This window comes from Tursiops truncatus, chromosome 19 (genome assembly GCF_011762595.2).
Source record: "Tursiops truncatus isolate mTurTru1 chromosome 19, mTurTru1.mat.Y, whole genome shotgun sequence".
NCBI classification, from domain to species: Eukaryota; Metazoa; Chordata; class Mammalia; order Artiodactyla; family Delphinidae; genus Tursiops; species Tursiops truncatus.
Genome location: NC_047052.1, coordinates 48,151,308 through 48,177,722, shown reverse-complemented (window position 1 = coordinate 48,177,722; position 26,415 = coordinate 48,151,308). Strand labels below are relative to the sequence as shown.

The window sequence follows — 26,415 nt, the reverse complement described above, 5'->3', positions numbered from 1 at the left end:
TGCATGCGGGATCTAGTTCCCTGACCAGGGCTCGAACCCGGGCTCCTGCATTGGAAGCGTGGAGTCTTACCCACTGGACCAACAGGGAGGTCCCTAAAACTTTTAAATCTTTGAGGCACTCTGTGGCAGTGCAGGCATTTAAGTGGTGTAGGTAGGACTTCTTTTTTTGCGGTACGCGGGCCTCTCACTGTTGTGGCCTCTCCAATTGCGGAGCAACAGGCTCCGGACGCGCAGGCTCAGCGGCCATGGCTCACGGGCCCAGCCGCTCCGCGGCATGTGCGATCTTCCCGGACCGGGGCACAAACCCGTGTCCCCTGCATCGGCAGGCGGACTCTCAACCACTGCGCCACCAGGGAAGCCCGGTAGGACTTCTTTAGTGAGAATCTTCATTCATTGGTCTGTACATAAAAGAGACCTGTTCCAGGTGCTGTGCATGTGATAAAACTTTACCGAAAGTGCAATCTATGGACATAAGAAATCCCATACAGCAGAGAACTTCCGTAATGTGTAGTGAAAAAGTTTGTCAGCTCACATCTTAAATGCAATTAAAAAAAATGGTGCACTGCAAATAGTATTAATAAAATTAAGTAAAACTAACATTTTACTCAAGTGGGTAACAACTATAGAAGGCCAAGCCAAAGTGTTCATTGTCAGAAGCAGACACCACTGTTTCTCAGCAGTCTTGTTTAATGATGGGTTTTTAGAAGGTGCTCATTTTGTCAAGTTCCTACCAAAATAGTGATTTAGTTTCGGATTATTGTTGGATTTGGGAGGAGGAGATACTTTACAATATCTTTATTCATCTTCAATAACAATGTATTTTTTTTGTATCTTAGTTTATTTATAGGTTTCTTCATTTGGATCATATTTTATTCCTAGTTTTTCTTACATTACATTTTCATACTAGTTATTGTCTGTGTCTGAAACAGCCATTCAAATGCAAATAAAACCATCCCTGAAGTATTACTTTCTTACCGATTCAGGTGGGCAATAGTGAAAGATTAACAAAGCTCATTGTCAGTAAGGGAGTAGAAAAAAGTTAGCATCCTCACATAAGTTAGTGGGGAAAAAAAAACAGGTGTAACATTTCTGGAGAGGATTTTGTATATACGTATCAAAGTGTATAAGGAGCATTGTCTTTGATCCACTAATCCTACTGCTCAGAATTTATCTTTCAGACATAATTGCACAAGTTGGAAAAGATGGTTTCAGAAGGGAACATCTTCTAAGAATTTTGCAATAATAAAAATTGCAAAGAACCTAAAGATCCATGAATAAGAGATTGAGGAAGGATTTCCCTGGCAGTCCAGTGGTTAAGACTCTGCGCTTCCACTGCAGGGGCTGCTGGTTCGATCCCTAGTCAGGAAACTAAGATTCCCACATGCTGCTCAGTGTGGCCAAAAAAGAAAAAGAAAAAAAAAGAGTCATGTTTAAAAAAAAAAAAAGAAAGATTGAGCAAATTATGGTATCCTCATGTAATGGAATAATATACACCATTAAAAATGATCTAGACCTACAAATTTTTCACATATTGTTTGGAGGGAAAAAAATGAAGTTATAAAAGATCAAGTACAATCTGTGACTAATAGAAAAGATTTTTAGAATGCAGAGCAGCACCGGGAACCATCCCCCTCCACCACTCTACACTTCACTTTTCAGTGTTGTAAGCCTTTCCCCAAATTATTTTCCTCATCTGAAAAATCTTTGCTTTTATCTTACCCTGTTTAATATATGTGAAAATTCAAAACAGATTACCAAATATTCTTTTGCCTCTCACAAAGATAGAATCTGTTATATAGGAGATCATGTGATGTGATTTGTGATAGTGCTTTCCTTGTTTTAAGCCATGTGTGTTTTTTTACATATTTGCTGTTATTTGTTTTTGTTTTTCTCTTTGTTGGAGAGAAACTGGCCCAGGATTTGCATTGGCTTTGGTTGAACAGAATGTTTCTGTTCAAATACTTTCAGTCCCTTCTATGAAGTATTCTTGCCAAAACAAAAACAAAAACAAAAAAAACCTGTATCTAATCTAGTCTTTAAATCAAAAGTCTACTTTACAGGAAATCTAGAAGATTAGAGGAGAAAGTATGAGAAGCCGTTAGACAAATCCAGAATTCAGACACCTAATTTGACATCTTGATTTCTCCAACAGTTCAAGGACATTAAAAAATGGCAGTGCTTGTGTATGTATGTAGGATATAGTTCTAGAATAAATGAGCCTCAGCTAAGATAACAATCAAATACAATGAATTGATCTACTTGGATAGTAACTAGAATAAACCAGCTGTAAAATATTATTATTTTTAAGCAATACGGTATTTGGAAGGAAATGATAATGTCAAAGACTGTTTTAAAATCCTTTAGTAACAAAATTTTAAAATGATAAGTGAAGCCAGTGTGGCATGTTGATAAGTGTTAAATTTAAGGTATATGTATTTAGTATTGATATTTCATATTACTATTCTCCATACTTTCCTATTATTTTTAGAAGTTTCATTTTAAAAAATTATTTCCTGTCCAGAAGGAAAGCGGAAGTACATACTTCCTGTAGTTTCACTTGTTATATGACTCCATCTCCTACATCAACCTACCTACCCCACAGCCTCAAATAAACATGACCTCACTTTGTTTAAACAGATCTATAGAAAAGAAATATTCTTAGCAAATATATGATGTCAAAGAGAACAACACAGGAGTAGTCAAAGGGAAGCCTGAGTTTGAACTCAAAAAATTTCGAGGAAAGAGACCTTTTCCCTAAAACAATATTTTCTCCAGTTCCTTGCCAGTGCACCTCCTCTCATTTGTCAGAAACAGCACTGCAGTTTCTGTTTTACGGCCTGAACAGTGCGTGAAACTCCTTGTGGATTCTTGGCATCTTGCAGTAAATAGTTTATACCAGACAGCAAACTCAGAAGTAGATGAAGACAGGCACAAATAAAGAGACAATGGAGTCAAACCAAGTCTGAAATTCCATGTTCCTTAAGGTCGATATCCAGTGCAGCACAGACCAAGTCCCTTGTCTTTTGTCATAGGCATATCCTGCTAAAATGTGTTAATTTTCTTTTAATGTGAAATGCGTCTCTTTTTTACCCCTAAATATCCATATTTCCTTTAAATTCCCACGTTTTAGTTTTTTCTTGGAAAAAAAAAAATACAAGGTTGAATTTTACCAAAAGAAAGAGTGGAGGGAAGGCGGAAGCACTACCACGCAGACCATTCTGGGAGTTGTAGTCTGAAGCAGTTCCACCCCAGATAGGCAGGGCTGTAGACCCATTGGGAATTCTGGGAAGTGTAGTCCAGAAGCTGCGTGCAATCGACAACACTTCCTCTTCAGGAGTGCGGGGTGCGGCCCCTCTCGGGTGGTCTCCGGATCCAGGGAAGTGAGTTGCAAGAACTTCCGCTCCAGGGGAGGTTGCGGCCATCCTACACCATGTGGAGTGGAGACTTGAGTCCCAGCAACTACTCCGCACCTCCTCAGCCTAGACGAGGGACCAGCAGTGGCCCGGCCCTCTGCCTTGAGGAAGAGAAGCGATGGTCGGCAGAGGACAAGGGGTAGAGGCATTTACGCCTCCCTCTCGGCAGAACCTCCTAGCGTTTGCAGCGGTTAGCGCGTCCCAGGTTGGGGTGATGCATCGCTGGTTTGATGGTCTGTTGGGTTCTGTGCTTCCCCAGCCTCTCCTTGACTCGCAATCAGCACAGCCACTTCCTAGTGTTATAACTTTGGGCGAGTTAATCTCTGTGAATCAGTTGCCAGGTTATAATTATATAGTACTTAGTGGGATAGTGAGAGTTAAATGAAATTAATACTTTTAAAACGTGTGGAATAGTAATGGAGCACAGAAAAGGTTGCTTGTTATAGATGCACAGAGTTCTAAGCAAAGCAAATATAACAATGATTAAGTCTGTATGGAAAAACGTTAATTTCCCTATATTAAAAAGGCAACATACATAAAGGTAGAAGACATAGTAAACTGGGCTGAAAATATTGACCTATTTGACATATATTGACATATATGCTAGAAAATGGTTTAAAATCCTTAACAGGAATCTTAAGGTAATGAAACCTCAATAGGAATATGGATATGAATACAGCAAAGGATATGAATAGTCAAGTTTTTAAAAGAAGCAATCGCTATAGCAAGTAAATACATAGGAAAAATGTGATTAATTATCAAATAAGTGAACATGTTTAAACAAGTAGTTCTTCCCTGATTCCTCTGGAATCGCGTGAAATGTAATCTAGGCTCTAAGGGTAGTAGTCAACCTTCCGCCTTAGGAGGGTAATGACGTGAGGGTTCTGGGAAGTGTAGTCTAACAGCTCTGTAGGCGGCGAACTTCCGCTACAGGGGGGCGCGGCTGTGACTAGTATCTTGTCGGGAGTTCTGGGAGCGTAAACAGGAATTGTGGGTAGAGTCACTTCCTCCAGGGAAGTGAGGTCTTGGCAGTCCTTCTTCTGGAGAAACTCAGGCACGGGACGGCAATGCTTCTTTGCTTGGCTGGGGTCAACTGTGACATGTCCTTGGCCTTATGAGAGGGAATGTGCAGCCAGAGGCAGAGGGTGGGGTTGGGCCCTACTGGATTGAGCCTTCTTGAGTGCCACGACTGGTGGTCGAGGGTTGAGTCTCCTGTATTCTGTGCTGTCTGTTCCTAATCGCCAACTGACCCTGCAGCTCTGCCGCCTCCTAGGGGTGTGAGATTAAGCAGCTAACTTAATCTGTTTGTGCCTTGCATTCCTTTCCTGTAAGAAGAGGGAAATAATAGTACTTACCTAGTAGAGTTGTTTGGAGGGTTAAGTGGGATAGTCACAAATAAAAGGTTTAAAGCCAAAGGTAATTGTATCTTTTGGTTAATGTATTTAATTTCCTGAGAAATGTTCAGTTACCTGACAACTTACATGAGCCCAGGAAGAGATGAGTCCCACTTGGCAGTGCTACCAGACCTTTTCTCTGATCCCTGCAGGAATCCAGGTTATTCCTGAATTTCTTCTGGGTTCATTTTCTCTCTCTCTTTCAGAAGAGAGAGAGAGAGAGAGAGAGAGAGAGAGAGAGAGTGTGTGTGTGTGTGTGTGTGTGTGTGTGTCTCCAGGATAGTGTGTGAGTTTGTGTTCTGTGATTCGTGCAGAAGGGAGACACAGTTCTGATTCCCCCCGCCTCCTTTCCTTTCCCAGCCTTAACTTCTTTTTTGAAAAGTAATTAATTAATTAATTTTATTTTTGGCCACGTTGCTGCGCGCGGGCTTTCTCTAGTTGCGGCGAGCGGGGGCTACTCTTCGTTGCGGTGCACGGGCTTCTCATTGCGGTGGCTTCTCTTGTTGCGGAGCACGGGCTCTGGGCGCGTCGACTTCAGTAGTTGTGGCACGCGGGCTCTAGAGCGCAGGCTCAATAGTTGTGGCGCATGGGCTTAGTTGCTCCGCAGCATGTGGAATCTTCCCGGACAAGGGCTCGAACCCGTGTCCCCTGCATTGGCAGGCGGATTCGTAACCACTGCGCCACAAGGGAAGTCCCTAGGTGTTTTTGTTGGGTTTTTTTTTTTAATGTTTATTTAGGCCGTGCGGAATCTTTGTTGCAGCATGCGGGATCTGTTTTTTGTTTGTTTGTTTGTTTGTTTTAGTCTTGCGACATGCGGACTCTTAATTGTGGCATGCATGCGGGATCTAGTTCCCTGACCAGGGATCGAACCCGGGCCCCCTGCATTGGGAGTGCAGATTCTTAGACACTGGACCACCAGGGAAGTCCCTCTTCAGAAGATTCTGATACACATGACTTTAAAATCCTGATACCAAATATGTGAATCACCGTCGCCCTCTATTGGCAGAGCCTAACATAGACCCAGATGGCAAAGTAAAGAGAATAGCTGCAGATTTCCCTCTCATTCCAGCCCCATAAAGCAATGTAAAGAAGGTTGGGTTTGAAGCCAAGAGATAATTTATTAAATGCATACATGGAAATTTTTAAATTATCTTTTTGTTATTGATTTTTGGCTGAATTTCATTGTATTCAGAAAGCATTTAATTTTATTTCAATATTTTGAAATTTGTTGTTATTCTTTTTGGCGCACCTTATGACCCCTTTCTGTAAATATTTTATGTGTGCTTGAAAAGATATGTATTTTATAGGTATTTCCAGCACCTTTTGTTCCCCTAGCCCCAAATGGGTGTCAAGAGTGCTACAGAGCTTCTGGGCTTTTCGGCTCTTTGACTAGACCATCACCCCAGGAGAAAAGCAGCCCCTAATACATGACTCCCCAACTTTTTCTGAATTTTAGCCCACTAACTCTCCATTACCTTGTGTTTTGATGCCTTCCAATACTTAAAAAAATGTATCCACCTTTCATGTGCCAGATGTTTGTCCCAAATCACCTATTTTATTATTACTGGAAGCGTAAGTATACAAAACATTTCCTTTATTTTGTCTAGTGTATTTTAAAATTTCCCTGTCATTTTATCCCCCAAACTTAACCTTTTATCAGATTGATCTTCCTTAATACGTAAGCTACGTATTAGATAAGTATTTTTTAAAAAAACATTTCCTTTTGGGAGGGGTTGTTAAAGAGTCACGTGGTATAATTTCTTTAAATGATCCCCTTCTTTAAACCACTGCGCATTTTCACATAGTGGCTGTTATGTCATTTTTCTTTTACTCCTTAGTGAGAGTACTTACCCAGCATTAGAACTGGTTTCAGTTGGACACTGTATGGGACCTTGTTCAGCTATTTTCAACACCATATTTTCCTTATCCTTGCCAAAAATCTAACCTTTAACCTCCAGTTCACAGAATATATCAAAGTTTCAGGGCAATAAATGCCAGGTCAAAAAAGCCATCGGACAAATGCAGAATGTAAGCAATCCTACATGACAACTGATCTAGTTAGTTCAGTAGGTGAAGGGCATACAAAAAAGGGGAGGGGGAGCTGTTCTAGATTACAAGAGCGTCAAGTGATATAACATCAAATACAATTCATGTACCAGCATAAAGGAAAATAATATGCATTTCTTTTTTAAAAAATTCATTTATTTTTGGCTGTGTTGGGTCTTCGTTGCTGCGCGCGGGCTTTCTCTAGTTGTGGCGAGCGGGGGCTACTCTTCGTTGCGATCCGCAGGCTTCTCGTTGTGGTGGTTTCGCTTATTGTGGAGCACAGGCTCTAGGCACGCAGGCTCAGTAGTTGTGGCATGCGGGCTTAGTAGTTGTGGCACGTGGGCTCTAGAGTGCAGGCTCAGTAGTTGTGGCACACAGGCATGTGGGATATTCCCGGACCAGGGCTCGAACCTGTGTCCCCTGCATTGGCAGGCAGATTCTTAACCACTGAGCCACCAGGGAAGCCCAAGGAAAATAATCTGTATTTCTTCCCCAAGAGAAGAGTGGACAATTAAACTTTCTCCTCTCTTTTTTTCTTTATTTCTGCTAGTTTTCTGACAACTTATAGTATTTATGATATCAAGAGCAGGGTGAAAATAGGTGATGTGATACTAGAAGCTCAAAAAAGAAAAAAATTCAAGATTTCATAAAGGATTTATCCCTTCCCATAGTAGAATGTTTTATCTATCACTACAGCTCCTTCCATTTGCCTTATGACCCACATTTCATAGTTAGAAATTAAAGCAAAGGAAATGTGGAAAACATTTGCTGCTGCTGCTTTATGCCCTGGTCAGTGGTTGCATCTGCTTCTTGTGGATTCTTGGCATTCACGTCCATTCTTGTGGATCTTGGCATGAACAGCTCATGGGAGGTAGCAGTGTCAAGAGTTCTAGATGCATTCACACCCATACAGAATAAAAGAAGCAATCCAGTCAAAGTAAGGTTGAGATCCTGTATTCCTTACATTCAGTGCCCAGTGCAGGCAGCACAATTTCCTTTTAGTATTGCATTTTTTGCCTACAAATCGCTTTCTTTATATAATCTATTCCCTTACTCCCTCCTTCCCTTTCTCTCTTCTTTTTTTCACATTTCAAGTTTCTCTAGTCTGTCTTTATGGGTAGTTTCTATGAATAGGTAGGTGGATAAGTAAATAGAGTTTGCTCTGGTTGAGTTTGCTTTGTTTCGGTCACGTTTAAAAAAATTTTTTTTTAAGAAAAAAGGGAGAGAAAGACCAAGCTCGACTAACAGTATAGAGTTGATTCATACTGACTATCCTAAAGAGAATACTGACTATCCAAATACTGTCTACCCAAAAGAGAAAAGGCAGTCTTGCGGAAAGGGCTGCCCCCCAGGAGATTCGGTAATGGCAGCTCAGAAGATCCACAGAATCAGAGATAGTTACGCTCCGAAAAGGCGCCTTTAAGCAAATACAGAATTGTGTAGTAGAGCGCTCTAGGTCTGGAAGCATTTCGGCTCCAGGAAGGCGGGGTTACGAAATTCATTCTGGGACGCTGTGAAGTACAATCCACACGCTCTGTATAGCAGCCAGCACTTCCGCCCTGGGAAGGCGACGAGGTGCCTGGGAATTCTGGGAAGTGTAGCCCGGGAACACCGTAGTTGGATAACTTCCGCTACAGGAGGATGAGGCTGTGTCCCTGCTCCCGTTGGGAATTCTGGGAAGCGTAGTCCAGGAGGTCTCTGTAGGCAGAGTCACTTCCGGCCCAGGTACGCGAGGCCGCGGCCTTCTTTCCTCTCGGAAAGGTGAGCCTCCCCTCCCCCGAGCCCCTCTCCCCGAGTCTACACTGACCTTTCTTCGCTTTGTTGTGGGCCAGTAGCGACCCGGCCCTCGACCTTGGGGAAGGAATCCATCTGCGGCGAAGGGCGCGGTTGGTGCTCCCTTTGAATGAGCCTCCTGGAGCGTGGGACTGTTGGTGCATCCCTGGTTTAGGGGCCCGGGCCAGGGCCGTATGTCTCTGGGGTTGGGAGTCTCCTGGGTTCTGTACTTGCCTCCCCCGCTTTTTTCGCGACCACCAGCCCGCGCTGCCGCTTCCTGACAGTATATTCGGCGAGTATGTTCATGTCTCTGTCTCCTCTTCTTTAAAGTTGGCCTTAGTGTCTACCTAATAGGGCTATTGTGAGAGTTAAATGAGAATGTTCAGGAAAAGACTTAGAACAGAGGCTGGCTTGTGGTTAAAAATCACAAGGTCTCTTGTTACTAGTATTTTTTAATTTCCTGAAAAGCGCTCAGGTCCCTGAAAGCTTTTGTGGGTCAGCGCTCTTGCTACAGTGTCCCTGGCCCTTCTCTGATCCCTGAAGGAATCGGGGCTGAACCCAGACTCCTAATTTTTTTAATTAAAAATTTTGGAGAGGATCACTTCTGGCTGTTGTCTGGGATGTGCACTGTGATTTATGCGGGAGTACTGATGAAGTTCTGATTTCTTTCAGCCTCTTTTCCTCTCCCAGCCTTACTTCTTGCAAAAGGCTGAAGTGAGGAGGGAATGACCCTTTGGCCGCAGGCAGCAGAGACTCACCTGACTAGGACTTAGCATCCTTCTTCCTCTTATGTTATCTCTTCGCAGGGGAGAAGACATTTCCATCACTCATGGGCAAATTCTGCTACAAAGATGCCCTGATATTTGTTGAATAAATGCAGGAAGGGATGGGGGAATACGTGGGCATGAGTAATAATGATAATGTTTAAACATTTAGTGCTAAACATTAATCTAGGAGCTTTATATGAATGAACATACTTAATCCTCACAAGAGCCCTATGGGAACTGGGGATACTGTTATTCCCATGTTAAAGATGAGGAAACAGACACAGAGCCTGAGTTGTTTATCCTAGGTCACACAGCTAGTAAGAGGCTTACCTGGGTTTTGAATTTAGGTCGTTTCGATCTGCTGCCTTAGTTCTTAATGTGTTTAGTGTCAGGTTGAGAAGGCATGTTTGGATTTTTATAGAGGGTCATGAAAGCTTTGAGTTTTTGATGAGATTTTTTTCAGTTATCTGCAATTTAATTGAGTTTTATTTGAAATAATATAGTTCATATTCTATTATGAAAATAATGATTGCATATTATAGAGAAGAAAATTTATGAAGGATGTAGTACAGGATGTAGCGATAACAGTATTAATATTTTAATGTTTTCCTGTTCTGTAGATTTATTTTTGGACTTTTACTTAAGTTTTTCAAAATAGGTATCATAGGTTTTATTTTCCCCTTAAGTTCTTACTGTGGAAATTTACAAACAGAGCCAAATGTAATAAGAATAAAATAATGAACCCCTGTGGAACCATCACCCAAATTCAACCCTTGTTAACATTTGTCAGTCTTGTATCAACACACCCCTGCTCCAATTTTTTTTTGTTTCAAAATTTTAAAGCAAGTCCCCAACATTGAGTCAGTATGATAGTGATTGATTTATTGTTATAATTGCCAAAAATTGATTATCATCCATTGTTTATACCCAAGACCAAGAAAGGGAGATGTTAGCAGCTACTCCAAGGTTTTTATTTTTGCAGCTTGGAGAATGGCACTCATTTGAGAAAGCTAGGGGACACGAACATTGCACTTTGGAGAGGGATGGTTCCAAAGTCCAATGCTCTTTGTTTTCCCGTATACAGTTTGACTTACCTATGTCTTGGGGCTCTTTGTTTCTCATCTCTCTCTTTTCATACACTGAAAGTTCTTCTGTTGCCGGGACCATGTCATATTTTTCTCTGTGTGCCCAGCACACAGTACAAGATTGGCAAGGGTTTGGAGTTAGAGTAGCTACTCAACAGACTGCCGGCATCAAGAGTTTGCAGTGCAGAATTCCTGAAATTGGAATTAGGTAACAAAACAGAATAGAAATAACCCATGGAGATGTTCCTTAATCTTTAATGTTGGTGAGCTGTAGAATCCATCATCTATTTCAGATTGTTGAAATGCTTATGAGCAATTATTTTCATGATCTAAAACAAATTTCCTGAGATATACATTGATAGAAATGATAACAGCTAACATTTATAGATTGTGTTTTATGACCAGGCAGTGTTTCCAGTGACTTACAGATACTTATTTTTCATAACAAACCTATCATTACCCTCATTTTACAGATGAGAAGCAGGTTTTTTAAAACAATCATCGTACAGTAAAATTAACTGTTTTTTTCCTGTTTGGGATACAATTCTATTAATTTTACCACAGGTGTAGATTCGTATAATCACCACTTTCATCAGCCACAGAACAGTTCCATCACACCAAAACATTCTCCTATTTTCCTTTTATAATCACCCCTCACCGCATCTGTAACCACTGGTGACCACTATAACCCTATAATTTCATCTTTTTGAGAATGTCACACAAATGGCCTTATACCACGTGTAACCTTTTAGGGCTTTAACTCAGCATAATGCGTTTTTTTAATGAAAAATTTTATTTGAGCCAAATCGAGGATTATAACCTGGGAACAGCATCTCAGAGAGCTCCAAGAACTGTTCCCAGCTTAATGCCTTTGACATTCATCCTAGTTGTGTATCAGTACTTTGTTTTTATTGCTGATTAATATTACATTTATGGATATACCATAGTTTATCCATTCACCCATTGAAGAATATTTGGAATGTTTCTAGCTTTTGGCATTTATGAAGAAGCTGCTATAAATATTTGTGTACAAGGTTTTCTTTGCTTATTTTTCTAGAATTCATAACCAGGAATGGGATTGCTGGGTCATAAGGAAAATGTATGTTTAACTTTGTAAGAAGTGGCCAAATTATTCTCCAGGGTATCTACTATTTTGCATTCCCATTAATGATATATGAGAGTACCAGTTGCTCCACATCCTTGTCAGCACTTAGTATTTTCTGGTTTTGTTTTTTTAATTTTAGCCATATGGTAGGCATGTGTTGGTATCTTATTGTGACTTTTATATACATTTCCTTAAAGACTAATGATGTTCAGCAGATGTACCTTTTTTCAGCTTATTTATCTTCTCTACTAAAGTGTTTTGCCCAGTTTTAAATTGAGTTGTGTTTTCCATATTGTTGATGTTTGAGAGTTATTCATGTATTCTAGATACAAGTCCTTTGTCAAGATATGTCCTTTGCAAATATTTTTTCTCAGCCTATAGCTTATCTTTTCATTCTCTTAACAGTGTCTTTTGCAGAGCAAAAGTTTTTAATTTTGATGAAGTCTGATTTATCAGTGTTTTCTTTTATGAATTGTTCCTTTCATGTCTAAGATCTCTGCCTAATTCCAAGTCAGGAAGATTTTTCTCTTATATTTTCTTCTAGAAGTAATGATATCTACTTTTTCATTCCTAATATTGGTAACTTTTGTTGTCTCTCTTTTATTTTTTGCCACTCTTGCTAGAGTTTTTGTTATGGTAAAAAAAACAACAACTGCTTTTGGTTTCATTGATTTCTGTATTTAGCTTTATTATATCCTTTCTTTTGCTTGACTTGGGTTTATTTTGCTTCTCTTTTCTAGTATCTTAAGTGTAACTTATAGGTTTTCTTTTTTTTTTTTTTTTTTTTTTTTGGGGTACGCGGGCCTCTCACTGTTGTGGCCTCTCCCGTTGCGGAGCACAGGCTCCGGACCCGCAGGCTCTGCGGGCCGTGGCTCACGGGCCCAGCCGCTCTGCGGCATGTGGGATCTTCCCGCACCGGGGCACGAACCCGTGTCCCCTGCATCAGCAGGCGGATTCTCAACCACTGCGCCACCAGGGAAGCCCTATAGGTTTTCTTTTAAGAAGTTGAGCAAATCCCAAACAGGATGAACTCATAGCAATCCAAGCCCAGGCACATTATAATCAAACTGCTGAAAACGAAAGACAAAGAAAGAAACTAGAAAGGAGCCAGAGAAAACTAATGCATTACCTTTATGCTCTAGTTGTCATATATTGCATGTATATAACTTGAAAATCCTATAGTGTTATAATTTTTGCTTCCAATGGTCAAATATATTTTAAAGAACTCGAGATGAGTAACCTATCATATTTTCCCGAGTATTTACTGTTCTGTTGCTCCTCCTTCCTGATGATGCAAATTTCTTTCTTTTATTTCCTTTGAAAGTTTTCCTTCACCAATCCTTTTAGAGCAAGTCTGCTCCCTGTGAATTCTTAGTTCATCTGAGAATATCTTTATTTCACCTTCATTCCTAAATATTTTTCTAAACTATTATCTTTAGTATACAATTCTGCTTTGACAATTCTTTTCTTTCACTACTTTAAAAGTGTATTGTGCTACTTCCTTCTGGCCTCATGGTTCCTAATGAGAAATCTGGGTTCATTCGAATCATTGTACCCCTGTAGGTAATGCATTGTTCTTCTCTGGCTGCTTTCAAGCAGCATTATCACCTGGGAGCTCTATATAAAGGCAGGTCCTTGGGTCCAGTTTCATGTCAATTTATTTAGAATTTTGAAGGGGTGGGACCAAGACTCTTACTTTTAATAGGAGCCCCAGGTGATCTTTATTTACTTTAAGATTGAACAAGTGCTTGTTGAACAGCCTCATTTAATTTTTAACATTTATTGTTTAACCTACATACAGTAAAATTATTTTTAGTGTACAATTCTGAGTTTTGGCAATTGCATCACACTAAAAATTTGTGCGGAATGAAGATCTGCCTTGTTTTAACTTTTGACAACAATGGAAATTTATAAAGTAGCTTGGCACTACTTGGGATTCAAACAAAATTAGTTGTCATTGAAATGACTTTACTACAGTATAAGTGCTATTTTTGCCTTCTAGGTTGAATTCATTAAAAAACATCATGAAGTCTGCAGCTAAAGCTAATTTCCAAAGCCATTCAGTATTCAATAATAGTGGTGGAGGGCAGCTTTTCTCACTTAGAAAGCCCGAGATTTAAAATATCACAATAAAACTTTACTGCAGCTCAGCCATTGAACTGCTGGGTGGTAAGGCAAGTCGGGATATTTAGCTTCTGTTTCTGACGAAATTCATGAAACTTTTGATGATTAAGTCCATGAGAGTAAATGAAGTTCACTGTTGATGCTGCTGCTTCAATAGCACCTGATATATTAAAATATTTTCTGCAAAGTACCTGCTGATGAATAATACAATAAAGAACCATAGACTACAAACTTACATTTTTACCAGCTTTATAAATTTGTAATCAGTTTTCACACAGTCCAGAAGATTACACTGGTTACACTGAATTAGTATGTTTTCAACTTCTTTGAAAATATTTTCACTTGTAGTTGTTCCACGCAGGCTATTCTGGTGACTTACTGATTAGTCACTTCAAACTTGGCAATGATTCCTTCAATAAACAGTTACCGAGCAACATCTGTGACATATGCTGAATTGCCAAGAGCCAAATAAAGTTTATCAGAATTATTTCCCTTGTATTTTAATTGATTATAGTGTTCCCACTGTATTCAACTCTTTGAGCAACGATTCTTGCCCAAAGTCTAATAATCTTAGAAAAGTTTGTTTTTTCAGGACACATTTCTTTGGCTGCCACAGTCAAACATGATTTAATTAACTCATCATTGTTAAATTGCTTTATTTGCTTGGGACAGAAATAGAAGCTGAATATCTGAATATCCAAAACTTATTTTGGTTACAGCCTCATTTCCATTATTTTTGTGAAGAATATCTGTTCCAATGAGATGTTTCATTAAAATTTTTAAATCCTTCTGACCAATGCTTTACTGTGAATTGAGCATATTTGTGACGAATGCTTAGTCTGCTAATGTTCACATACATTGTATTCTTTTAGCATAGCTATGTTGTTGCTGTATAAAAGGCAAAAGGCTTTGCCATCTAATTCTGTAACAAAATATTTTACTTCCAATGTGCCTTAAAAGTGCAACATTTGAAGTCTCTTTTTCTCTTCTTGTTTTGACATGATGAGTATGTGCTAGTAATAAAAAAAATTAAATGTTGTGGTACATCATTACATGCGATACTTTAAAAAACACATGTGATACTTCAATTGCTGTTGAGCTATAGCTAGGTCACTGTGATCTGTACTGTGTTTAGCAACAGTATAAAGAAATGAGAGGGGCACATACGGTCTCTGTTGTAACTACACAACTCTGCTGCTGTAGTATGAAAGCAGCCATAGGCAATATGCAAACAAATGAGCATGATAATGTTCCAATAACACCTTATGGACATTGAAATTTGAATTTCATGTAATTTTTATGTGTCTTAATATTCTTTAAAAAAATTTTCCCAACCACTTAAAAAACTCAGTCCATCTCTAAGAATGTTAAAAACCATCATTAGCACACAGCCTATACAAAAAGAAGCAGTGGACCATAATTGGCCATATTTTGCCAACGCTGATTTTGACTAGTGTTTTCATGTTTTCAGTTACATCGATTTATGTTTTATGTTTATTTTGGACTTATTGACTTCTGTCTTACGTTTATTATTTCCTTTTTTTCTGTTTGTTTTAGGTTTAATTTATTTGCCCTTTTCCCCCTAGTTCTTAGCTTAGATAATGGATTTAAGACTCCTTCTCTGTTGTAATATATACATCATTGAATACATTTTTTTAAAGAATATCTGCTTTGGCAGGATCTCATACATTTTGATATGTTGTGTCTTCATTTTCATTCCATTCAAAATATGCTCGTTCTTTCTTTCTTTGGTTGCTCTGGGTCTTAGTTGTGGCAGGCAGGCTCCTTAGTTGTGGCAGGCAGGCTCCTTTAGTTGCAGCTCGAAGGCTCCTTAGTTGTGGCTGGTGGGCTCCTGAGTTGTGGTTCACCAGCTCCTTAATTGCGGCATGCAGGCTCCTTAGTTGTGGCATGTGAACTCAGTTGCGGCATGCATGTGGGATCTAGTTCCCTGACCAGGGATCAAACCCGGGCCCCCTGCATTGGAAGCGCAGAGTCTTAACCACTGCACCACCAGGGAAGTCCCTGCTCTACTTTCTTTTGTGACTTGGTCCATTGGTTGCTAGAAGTATGCTGTTTAATTTCTAAATGTTTGGAGATTGTCCAGATATCTTTTTGTTATTCACTTCTTGTTTAATGCTATAATAGTTAGAGAAAATATCACTTCTGGATACATCATAAACTTCTGAAAATTAAAGATAAAAATTCTTGAGAAAATATGTGGTAGAACAATGATTCATACATCTGCAGATTTCTCATTGGAAATCATGTAGGCCAGAAAACATTGGAACAGCATCTTTGAGGTGCTTAAACAAATCGTCAACTCAGAATTATATATCCAGTGAAAATTTCCTTCAGGAAGAAGGGGGGAAAATGTCACACCTATGCTAAAAAGGAGTGTTAAAAGAAGTTCTTTAGGTTGAACAGAAATACCAGATGGAAACTAGGAACTTCAGAAATGAAAAAAGAGCAACAAAAATAGTAAGTTTTTTTGTAAATATAAAATGTTTTTCTCCTCTTAAAAATGCAACTGTTTAAAATAAAATTTATAGCTTTCTTGGCTAGAGCACTGTATATAGAGAATACATATGACAACTAATTAAAGAACGGGGGAATTGATAAAATAACACTGAGTTCACTGTGAAAGATATGTATATTGCAACCCTGGAGGAGGAAAAAAAAAAAAAGGTGATAATAGCCAAAAACTAATAGATAAAAAGAGATGAATTTAATTCTAAAAAAATTCAACCCAAAAGAGGGCAGAAAAAGGGTCATAGAGGAAGAAAATCAAGAAGGAAAAACAGGGAAAAATAATAAAATGGTAGACTTAAATCTGACCATATTAAAAATTACATGAAATGCTAATGACCTAAATATGCTAATTTTAAAAGATTGTTAAGATTGGATAAAGAACAAAAACTGAGTATATGCTGTCTAAAGGAGCCCCACTTTAGCTATAAGGGTATAGATATGTTAAAAGGATTAAAAAAAAAGTACCATGCAAACATCAATCAAAAAAGGCTGGAGTGACTGTATTAATATCAGACAAAATAGACTTCAGAACAAGGACTATTACCAGGGAGAAGTAGGGACATTACACCAAGCGTCAATTCACCACGTAGACATAACAATCCTAAATGTGTACCCAGAAAACAACAGAGCTTCAAACTACGTGAAGAAAATCTGACAGAACTGAAGGAAGAGAGAGAGAAATCCACAATTAAATATGGAGATTTGAACACTCTTCTCAGCAATCAATACAAGCAGACTGAAACTCATTAAGAATACAAAACTGATTATTCCTACCTGAACAATACCATTAACCAACTTGACCTTGCTGACATTTCTAGAACATGCTATCAGTACAACAGAGTGCACATTACTTGCATAAGCTTCAGTTTTAGCAATTTCTGTTGACCTGTCTGAGTTCACTGGAGTTTCTGCTCCTTGTTTCTGATCTGTTTCTCCCACTCAGTTGCAGGTTTCTGTGTAGCAGGGACTAGGTCAGTTTCTCATTGTGTTTATTGCCAAGTATAGGGATTAGCAGAAAAGAGTTATTCAGTATCTGTTTGGGGTTGGTGTAGTTTTCCAACAGGCAGCAGAAAATAGGAACCTTCAGCTACGTGAGATTGTGTTCAAATTTTCTGAAAATGCATGTGGGAGAATAAACAGTATAACTATTCCCTGTCCTTTGTCTCAGTAAGTTTTGGTGGGATGCCGAAGCCACCAGCTTTTTCAGAATATTCCAAGGGTAATATACACCTATTGATAATTACTACCTAAAGTAAATATAGTTAGAAACAAACCAAGGCTAATGTGTGGCTTCTGTATATTTCATGGTGATAATGAGGATGATACAAATAATAGCTAACATTTATTAGGTGTTTATTATGAACCTCACTGGCTTCCTAATGCTTTGGTGCATTAACTCATCTGTTCTTCATAATAACCCTATTTTTATTTCCATTTTACAGATGAAGAAACAGAGGCATCAAGAGGTTAATTAACTTGTAAAAGTTTACTTTGCCAGTAAGTGGCAGAATCAAGATTGAAGCTTGGTGGCCTGATTCTATAGCCTGGGCTCTTGGCCAAAGCCCTGCTTTTATTAGACTGGCAAAGTTTTAGGAATTAATAAGGCTGCAGCCAAACCTGTTAAAAGGTATCCTGGAGCAGCTGAGTGTTAAAAGCTAACAGGGTCAAGGATGCAGGTGGGCAAGCTACTGCCCATGGCTTATTTTTGTAAATCCCCTTTTCCTCCCCAGCTAAGAATGGTTCTTATTGGGTTGGCCAAAAGGTTCATTCGGTTTTTTCCTTTAGATGGCTCTAGTAGCCCTTAGTTGTCTTTAACTTCATTCGAAACAATTTTGTTAGATTGTATGTAACAGCTGTCATATCAGTGTGCATTTAAAAAAAGACTTATGAATTTTTGTGTAGCCATTTTAATATTGAAGATGGAAGGAAAAGAAAGCAACATCTTTGGCATATTATGCCTTATTATTTCAAGAAAGGTAAAAACGTAACTGAAACTTGAAAAAAGATTTTTGCACTGTATGGAGAGGGTGCTGTGACTGATTGAATGTGTCAAAAATGGTTTGCGAAGTTTCATGCTGGAGATTTCTTGCTAGACGAGGCTCCCCGGTTGGGTAGACTGGTTGAAGTTGATAGCAATCAAATCGAGACATTAATTGAGAACAATCAACGTTACACCACGCGAGAGATCGCCGACATACTCAAAATATCCGAATCAAGCGTTGAAAATCACTTGCTCCAGCTTGGTTATGTTCATCGCTTTGATGTTTGGCTTCCATGTAAGTTAAGTGAAAAAAACCTTCTTGACCATATTTCTGCATGCGATTCTCTACTTAAAAGTAATGAAAACGTTCCGTTTTTAAAACAAATTGTGACAGGCAATGAAAAATGGATACTGTACAATAATGTGGAATGGAGGAGATTGTGGAGCAAGTGAAATAAACCACCACCAACCACACCAAAGGCCGGTCTTCATCCAAAGAAGGTGATGTTGTGTATATGGTGGGATTGGAAGGGAGCCCTCAATTATAAGCTCCTTATGGAAAACCAAACAACTAGTGCCAACAAGTCCTGCTCCCAATTAGACCAACTGAAAGCAGCACTCGACGAAAAGTGTCCAGAATCAGTCAACAGAAAATGCAAAATCTTCCATCAGGATAATGCAAGACCACATGTTTCTTTGATAACCAGGCAAAAACTGTCACAGCTTGGCTGGGAAGTTCTGATTCATCTGCCATATTCACCAGACATTGCACCTTCAGATTTCCATTTATTTCGATCTTTACAAAATTCTCTTAATAGAAAAAATTCCAATTCCCTGGAAGACTGTAAAAGGCACCTGGGACAGTTTTTTGCTCAGAAAGGTAAAAAGTTTTGGGAAGATGGAATATGAAGTTGCCTGAAAAATGGTAGAAGGTAGTGGAACAAAAGGGTGAATACATTGTTCAATAAAGTTCTTGGTGAAAATGAAAAATGTGTCTTTTATTTTTACTTAGAAACCAAAGGCACTTTTTGGCCAACCCAATACATATGAAAGGTTGTAAAAAGAACAAAAAGAACAGCATTCCACAGAGACAGTTCGTGGCCACAAAGCCCATGATTAGCCCTTTTTTGAGTTCTTCTTCTTCCACAGATGACTTTGAAGTTGCTTGGGAATAGTAAATAAGATAAATAACAGTAAATAACTATTGAGAACAGTAAATAACCTTGAGGAAGAACCCAAGAAATTACACTCCTGTTCTCCAAATCCTCCCAAGGGTCAAGCAGTGAGCCAGTGCTTTATACAGATATAGTAGCATCACGGGCTTCTTTAATCTTTATTATATCCATGTGGGAAGAGGGAAGTATCAATACCAGTTGAGAGCTTCCTCCCGCTTCAGGAGGAATATTCACCAGCCACTAAACTTTTCAGAAGGGTGGGCTCAGTGTCTAAACAAATGTTCTTATCAGGGCAACAACTTATTAAGTGAAAAGCCATAATCTCTGCCACGCAGATTTCTTTCAACCCCATCTGCAAGGACAGTTTTATGATGTAGAATGGTATCTGCTTCTCTGCAGCTACAAGATAATAGAAAACATTGGTATAGTTACAACAGTTTTCCACTACTAACGCACATAATCCTAACAGCAGTCTTACAATGTTGGTACTATTACGATCCCAATGCTGCAGCTTGCAGAAAGGAAACCTAGAGGTTGATTAACTTAACCATGATTAAAAATATATAGCAAATATATAGCAGTGCCAATATACAGCAATTTTATAGCAGTGTGAGGTTTTGAAAACGAATTGTCCCCAGAGGCCACTTTTAACCAGTACCTCTCCTCTCCCACTTAACTGTCTCTCCTTTCCCACATTTCCCAGGAACAGAATGAGTACCTGGGGAACGTCGAGGTGTGTGAGAACTGCCAGGTATGGCGGTGCAGGCTGTCCCATGCTCGTGGGCATCCTGCCAGGATAGCCTACTGGCAGCTGGACCCCAGCCCGCACCCTGCTTGTGAAGGTGTGTGTGCCTGGAAGGAGGGACACCTTTTTCTGATTTGCACAGAGATGCATTTCCCCCTCTCTCATGGCTTCTTTCTTTTTACCTTTTGTGCCTCTTCAGGTCTCTGCCTTTCCCCAGGAAACGGAGAAGATGATCAAGTTCCAGGTGAGTTGGATTTTTATTTCCGTCACTTAACAGGTATTTCATTTCTCAGTAAGTGGACACCTTTTTTCTCTTCCTTGCCAAGCGTAAAGAATGACAGCAGACATTTAATACCATTTGTGTGCCATGCTCTTTTGTTTCATTTTTTTTTAATTTCCCTTTTCAGTTTTTATTATCATTGTATTTCACAACTAATGGTGTGAAAGAGAATAGGAATTTTTTAAATGGGAAAGCCCACACGTTATTACCCTGCTTACAAATCACCTGTGTTTTCCATGCTCATTTTTCATGTGCATTCATAACTATACTTGAAATAATAGATACAATTTTGAATTTTTTCACTTAAAATTATAGCTCTTAATTTTTGTCATCTAATATTATTTCAATGAACTGTTATACACTCTCCCCCATTTTTTTTAACTATTCATCATTCACAAGCTTTTAAATTCATGAGGATTCTCACAGTTTTACACAACAGTATCAGTTTCTCTACATCTAATCTTTACTCAAAAAGCAATTCTGAGAGAATTCTGATACTATTTGTCCTTATGTTCTAGGGACTCAAAACTTAAAAAAATTTTTTTTTCTTAAGTGGTACCTTTGTAAAAGACTACTTAAAGGATGGTTTTGTATAACAGGGTCATACTGAGGCTGAACTCAGAAAAAAATAGTGTTAGCTGTTTTTGTTCAAAAAGAGCTAGATTCTTTCTTTCCAGGACCTGAAAGCTTTCTTTATCTGTGTCTGTGTCTGTGTGCCTGTGTGTCACACCATTCATGAATTAATTTATTAGAGCATTACAGGTACTTACTTTTAAAATTTTAGTTATACTATAAGACACACAGGCACTTTCCATCTGTCGTGCTATTCACTGCTCTAAGAGGGGCTTGGAATCATCTTCACTGTCAACATGAAGATAAGAGGTTCATGTAAGTTGAAGACCTGTTCAAGGTCCTACAGTAGGCAAGTATCTGGCCAACTCCAAAGCCTTTGCTTCTGGATTAAGAGTATCAGGTGTACCATTTGGGTGGAAAGAAGGGCAGAAAAAACCCCAAACACACAGACAAACAAAAAACAAACCAGAGTTCTCATTCAGAGACCAAGACTTGAAGTTGTGATGTTCAGAGCTCCAGCCAGAACAAATACACTGTTGAGCAGGTCTTCATATAGAAATTTTAAATTTCCCTATAGCAAAAAATTAAAAGACAAATAGCAAGGTAGAAAGAAAAATCTTTATAACATACATGGAAGAAAAGGCCTTACTATTCCCAAATGAATGAATGTTATTACAAAACAAGAAATAGAGATGACCAGCAAACCTATGAAAAGGGAATGATCTTCATTACTAATCAACTTTGTGAAAAAAATTTTTTTTGCCGCACCGGGTGGGATCTTAGTTCCCTGACCAGGGATCGAACCTGTGCCCCTTGCAGTGGAAGCACGGATTCTTAACCACTGGACCGCCAGGGAAGTTCCGTGAAAATTTTTTGAGATAACTAGTTTTTACTTCCCAAATTGACTTCTGAGATTATCAAAGATTTTTTCTTTTTAATATTCATGTCCATTGTTGGCCAGGGTATAGAGGTTTAGGGATTTATACTTTCTTGGAAGCAGAATAAGTTAAGAAAAATCTTTTTGGAGGAAACATCTGCCATTATGGTTTCAAAACTTTAAAGTTTGTTATTCTTCAACATTACCATTTCTACTTTTTGTAATTTATTTTAAGGAGATAGCCAGCAGAGTTCCAGGGACTAAGGTCTATATGGAAAGATTTTTTTTGCAACATTGTTTATAATAAGTAATCTAAAACTAAGCATGCATTATTTGGATCAGTTCACTATATTCTCAGTCATCAATTTCTTGAATTACTATGCAGCCCTGAAGTGGGATGCCAGAAATCGTCGTCGTCGTCGTCGTCATCATCATCATCATCATCATCATCATCTTCCATCATCATCACAATAATAGTTATCATTTATATTGGGTACTTACTATGTACCAGTCACTGGTCCTGAGTGCTTTACCTATAGTCACTCGTTTTATTACCAGTACCCTAAGGTACAGTTATCAGCCTGCAAATGAAGAGAGGATGAGGATCAAGTCCAAGGTCCCACAGCAGAGCATCCTGAGGTGAACACAGGCATTCAGGCTCCAGGGCTGCGCCCATAAATGCTGCACATCTAGATGGGGCACAGAGGAGGAGCTACATACTCGAACAGTAAGGGTGACTCGTGCCCTGTAAGATCAGCACATTAAATAAGTGGTGTAAGCGTATAAAAGAGGGAAAACAGACTCCATCACACGCTGGTGGAACTAAAGCTTTTCTAGCAGCCCACGCGATGCACCAGAGTTCCAGGGACTTACCTATAGGAGTACTAACAAAAGGCAGCAATTTAAAGTGCAAGGATTTCTTTTCCTGCAGCCCTTCTGGTGGATGGAATTGGCAGTGTGAAAAGCGAACAGCAGGCAGCTACTGAAATTTGACTCGGTCCCTGGGAATCCGGAACAGCTTCCCATTCTTGACACTTTCTCAGTGCTGCCCCTCTTCCATAAACATAGTCTGTGTGTGTTTGGTATTGTAGGAGCCAGTGTCCTTCAAGGACGTGGCCGTGGTCTTCACCGAGGGGGAGCTGGGGCTGCTGGACTCTGCCCAGAGGAAGCTGTACCGAGACGTGATGCTGGAGAACTTCCGGAACCTGCTCTCAGTGGGTGAGGACGGGCGCCCTCTGTGACGCAGTGTCAGCCTCCTGGGGTGTCTTTGTGTGCGTAGTTGCTTGAAGCTCTGGGACTCCTAAAATCATTCTTTGAGCTTGGGTACCTGGGAGTCCTAATAATCCCTGTGCAGCAGAGACAAGATGTTTCTGATGTTTCTGTCCAGGAAAGCAATCTGTCCTTTGAACTATAAATGGGCAGCTTGTGGTGCTGCCCCACTGGTTTGTCATAAAATCAGTTTAGTGAGTTGCTCCAGCTTCTTTGTCTCTCAGGGTTCCAGTAACTGTAGTTGTTTTTGTTTTTGGTTTTTTTTTGGTGTGGGGGGGGGCACCACACCACACGGCTTGCGGGATCTTAGTTCCCTGACCAGGGATTGAACCTAGGCCTTCATCAGTGAAAGCACCGAGTCCTAACCACTGGACCGCCAGGGAATTCCCACTGTAGTTGTTTATAAATGTGATTTTTCACAGGTATTTTGTTTTTTGCTTTAACGATGTATTTGTAAATAACTTCAGACTTACAGAAAATTTGCAAAAGTAAAAGTATAGAACAAGAACACCCATACAGCTTTCACCTAGATTCACCTATAGTAACATTTTACCGCATTTAAATTTTATCATTTATGTGCGTGTTCTTTCTCTCTCCATAAATATTTATGTATATGTATGAAAACATATGTATATACCTAATTTTTTTCTGAACCATTTGAGGGTAATTTACGTACACCATGGCCCTATTATCTCTAAATACTTCCGTGTACATGCAGAGTTCAGGAATCCCAAGGCTCCCCTTACTCTGACACCAGTTGCAAGCTCGGGGGATCCCCTGAGCCTCAGTAGTTTGCTAGAACTCTCAGAAGCCACTAAAAGCTGTTATACTCACAGCTACACTTTATTACATGGAAAGGATACAGGATAAAATCAGCCGAGAGAAGAGATGCCTGGGGCAGAGTCCAGGGGAGTTTCCAGCACAAACTCCCAGCTGTCCTCTCCCAGTGGAGTCGTGGACAGCACTCAGTCTCCCCATCGGTGACGGGTGACCGTACATGCGGAGTGTTGCCCACCAGGGAGGCTCACACAAACCTTGGTGTCCAGAGCTTTGATTGCGGCTTGGTCACATAGATGTGGTTGGGCACCTACGTGGCTGACTTTGGTTTCCATCCGCCCCCTCACTCCCAGAAATCAAGCTGATACACATGGCCTAAAGGCTCCACCATAAATCACATTGTTAAACTCTCTGGTGCGGCCCAGGGCCTCCAGGTAAAAAAAGACACTCTTATCAGGCAGTACATGGCCAGTGCTTAGAGATCATCTCCCAAGAGCTGAGGGCAAAAGCCAGACCTCTCTTTGGGCAAGGTTAATACTTCACTGAACAGTATATTTGGTAGAAATAGGAATATTCTCTTACATATCCCCAGTGCAGATATAGTCCTTTTATCCAGTCTATCATTTATACCCTAATTTTATCAGTGGAGCCAATTATATAACTTAAAGCATATTTTTCTCTCTCCAGGGCAAGATCCAACCTAGGGTCTAGTCTAGCTCTCAGTGTTTCTTTAGCCTCCTTTAATATGGAGCATTTTCACAGCATTGCTTTGCCTTTTAAGACTGTGACTTTTTAAGGAATACTGCTACTCCCTCCCCCATTTTTAATAGAGCATTCCTAGTATTTCCTCATAATTAGATTCAGATGATCCATTCTGGCTGGACCTCTGCAGTTGGTAGTGGTGTGTCCTTTTGAGGGTATCACATCTAGAGACACACCATCTGTCCCTCGTTAGTGATGCTAATTTTCATCACCCTGTCAAGAGGTCCAATTTCTCCACTGTAAGATTACTGCTTTGTTTCCTCTTGCAGTCACAAGGCAACACTTTTTAAGACCACACAAACATTTCCCTATAGACTTAGCATCCATTGATGATTCTTGCCGTATCCAGTCTTTACCATGATAGTTACCAAATGATGATTTTCTGACTTCGTGCTTCCTTCACACGTAGCAGTGAGCACTTGGCATTCTACAGAAAGCAAGAGCCCCTCTCTCTTAACCATTTATTTATTATTTGTAGGGACTTGTGAATTCTCTTATAAAAATGATTTGTAATTTATTACTGTAATAATTATCTTGCTAAAGTTGTTCCAAATTTGACCCCTTTAAGCTGACTCCTTGCCCTTGTAATATGCCCCCAGCCTTTTTTTGAGCACTGTCTTATTTGGGAGCATAGCATGCTGTCTTAGGCTCATCCTGTACTTTGCCCCAGCTCTGGAATCATATATTTCATTTATTGGGGAATGGTATTTAACACCAAGGTCTGGATGCTAGGGATTGTCCTTGCCACTGTGGTTTCTTTGTTTCCTGGTCTCAGGGTTTAGAGCTAAGAGGTAGGGGTGTGTCTGTGTGTGTGTATATTCATATACATACACATATACATGCACACATATTGATATAAATATGTATACATATGAATAGCTATTCAGTTTCATTCAAAATAAGAGAGATTATACTGAAACACCGTTTTTCATCCATGAGATTAGCAAAAATTCAAAAACATAACACTGTATTTTGGGGGCAAAGCTGTGGGGAATAAAACACTTTCATGCATTGAAAGTAGGAGTGCAACTCGATACCACCCCTAAGGAGAGGAATTTGACAATATCTAACAGAACTATGGAGTTATCTTTTCCCAGTTCACTTGTAGGAATTTTCCCTAAAGATAACAAAGTGCAAAAGAGCATTAATAGTGTACTAGTTTGTGTAAGAAGGAAGGGAAAATAAGTAAATATATGAATATCTGCCGACCTTTATAAGAAGAAACACAGGAAGGATTAATCAGGAAATCATTAGTTTCTTATAAGTGGGTGGAAGTTAATAGTGTGGAAGGGATGTTTGAGAGAGTTACACTTGTCTGAATACACCTTTTTATCTAGTTTGGACTTCTGAAAATATGTTGGTTCAACACATTCTGAAGAGTAAATCAAATAAGAAGGCAAAGGGATGATAATCTAAAAGAAAAATGAATTGTATTTGAAATTAATACCTTAACCACAATGAACAGAGAAAAGAAAGAATTCATGGAAGTAGCTAAGGAACACAGTGTATAACTCTATACCCTTAGTTTTAGGTACAGTGGGAGGGGGATGGGAGAATGATTTGCAATCCTGAACACTTTTTAGTGGATTTGCTTTGATATGGAATAAGCAATTCTGAGACTATTTTAGATGTACTACAGGTGCCAAGGCCATTCAGTGGAGAAAGTATCATCTTTTCAACAGATGGTGCTGAAGCATTTGGACTTCTGTATGCATATATTTGCATGCCTCACATCTACCA

The 26,415-nt window shown here is 39.5% G+C and overlaps 1 protein-coding gene across 3 annotated transcripts in view; it reads left to right on the top strand.

Annotated features, from left to right (window-relative positions):
* The first annotated feature begins 8,535 nt into the window (after positions 1-8,535).
* LOC101329707 (uncharacterized) overlaps positions 8,536-26,415 on the top strand; it is a 30,780-nt gene continuing 12,900 nt past the window's right edge. The window contains exons 1-4 of one of the 3 annotated variants that reach the window (XM_073795928.1): positions 8,536-8,614; positions 20,096-20,234; positions 20,337-20,381; positions 22,959-23,085. In XM_073795928.1, the coding sequence (XP_073652029.1) occupies positions 20,367-20,381; positions 22,959-23,085 (142 nt within the window). In that variant the 5' untranslated portion in view covers positions 8,536-8,614; positions 20,096-20,234; positions 20,337-20,366. Of the gene's footprint in view, positions 8,615-12,449; positions 16,186-20,095; positions 20,235-20,336; positions 20,382-22,958; positions 23,086-26,415 lie in introns of those variants that run through there. The other 2 variants (XM_073795927.1, XM_033846373.2) reach the window with 2 other exon arrangements.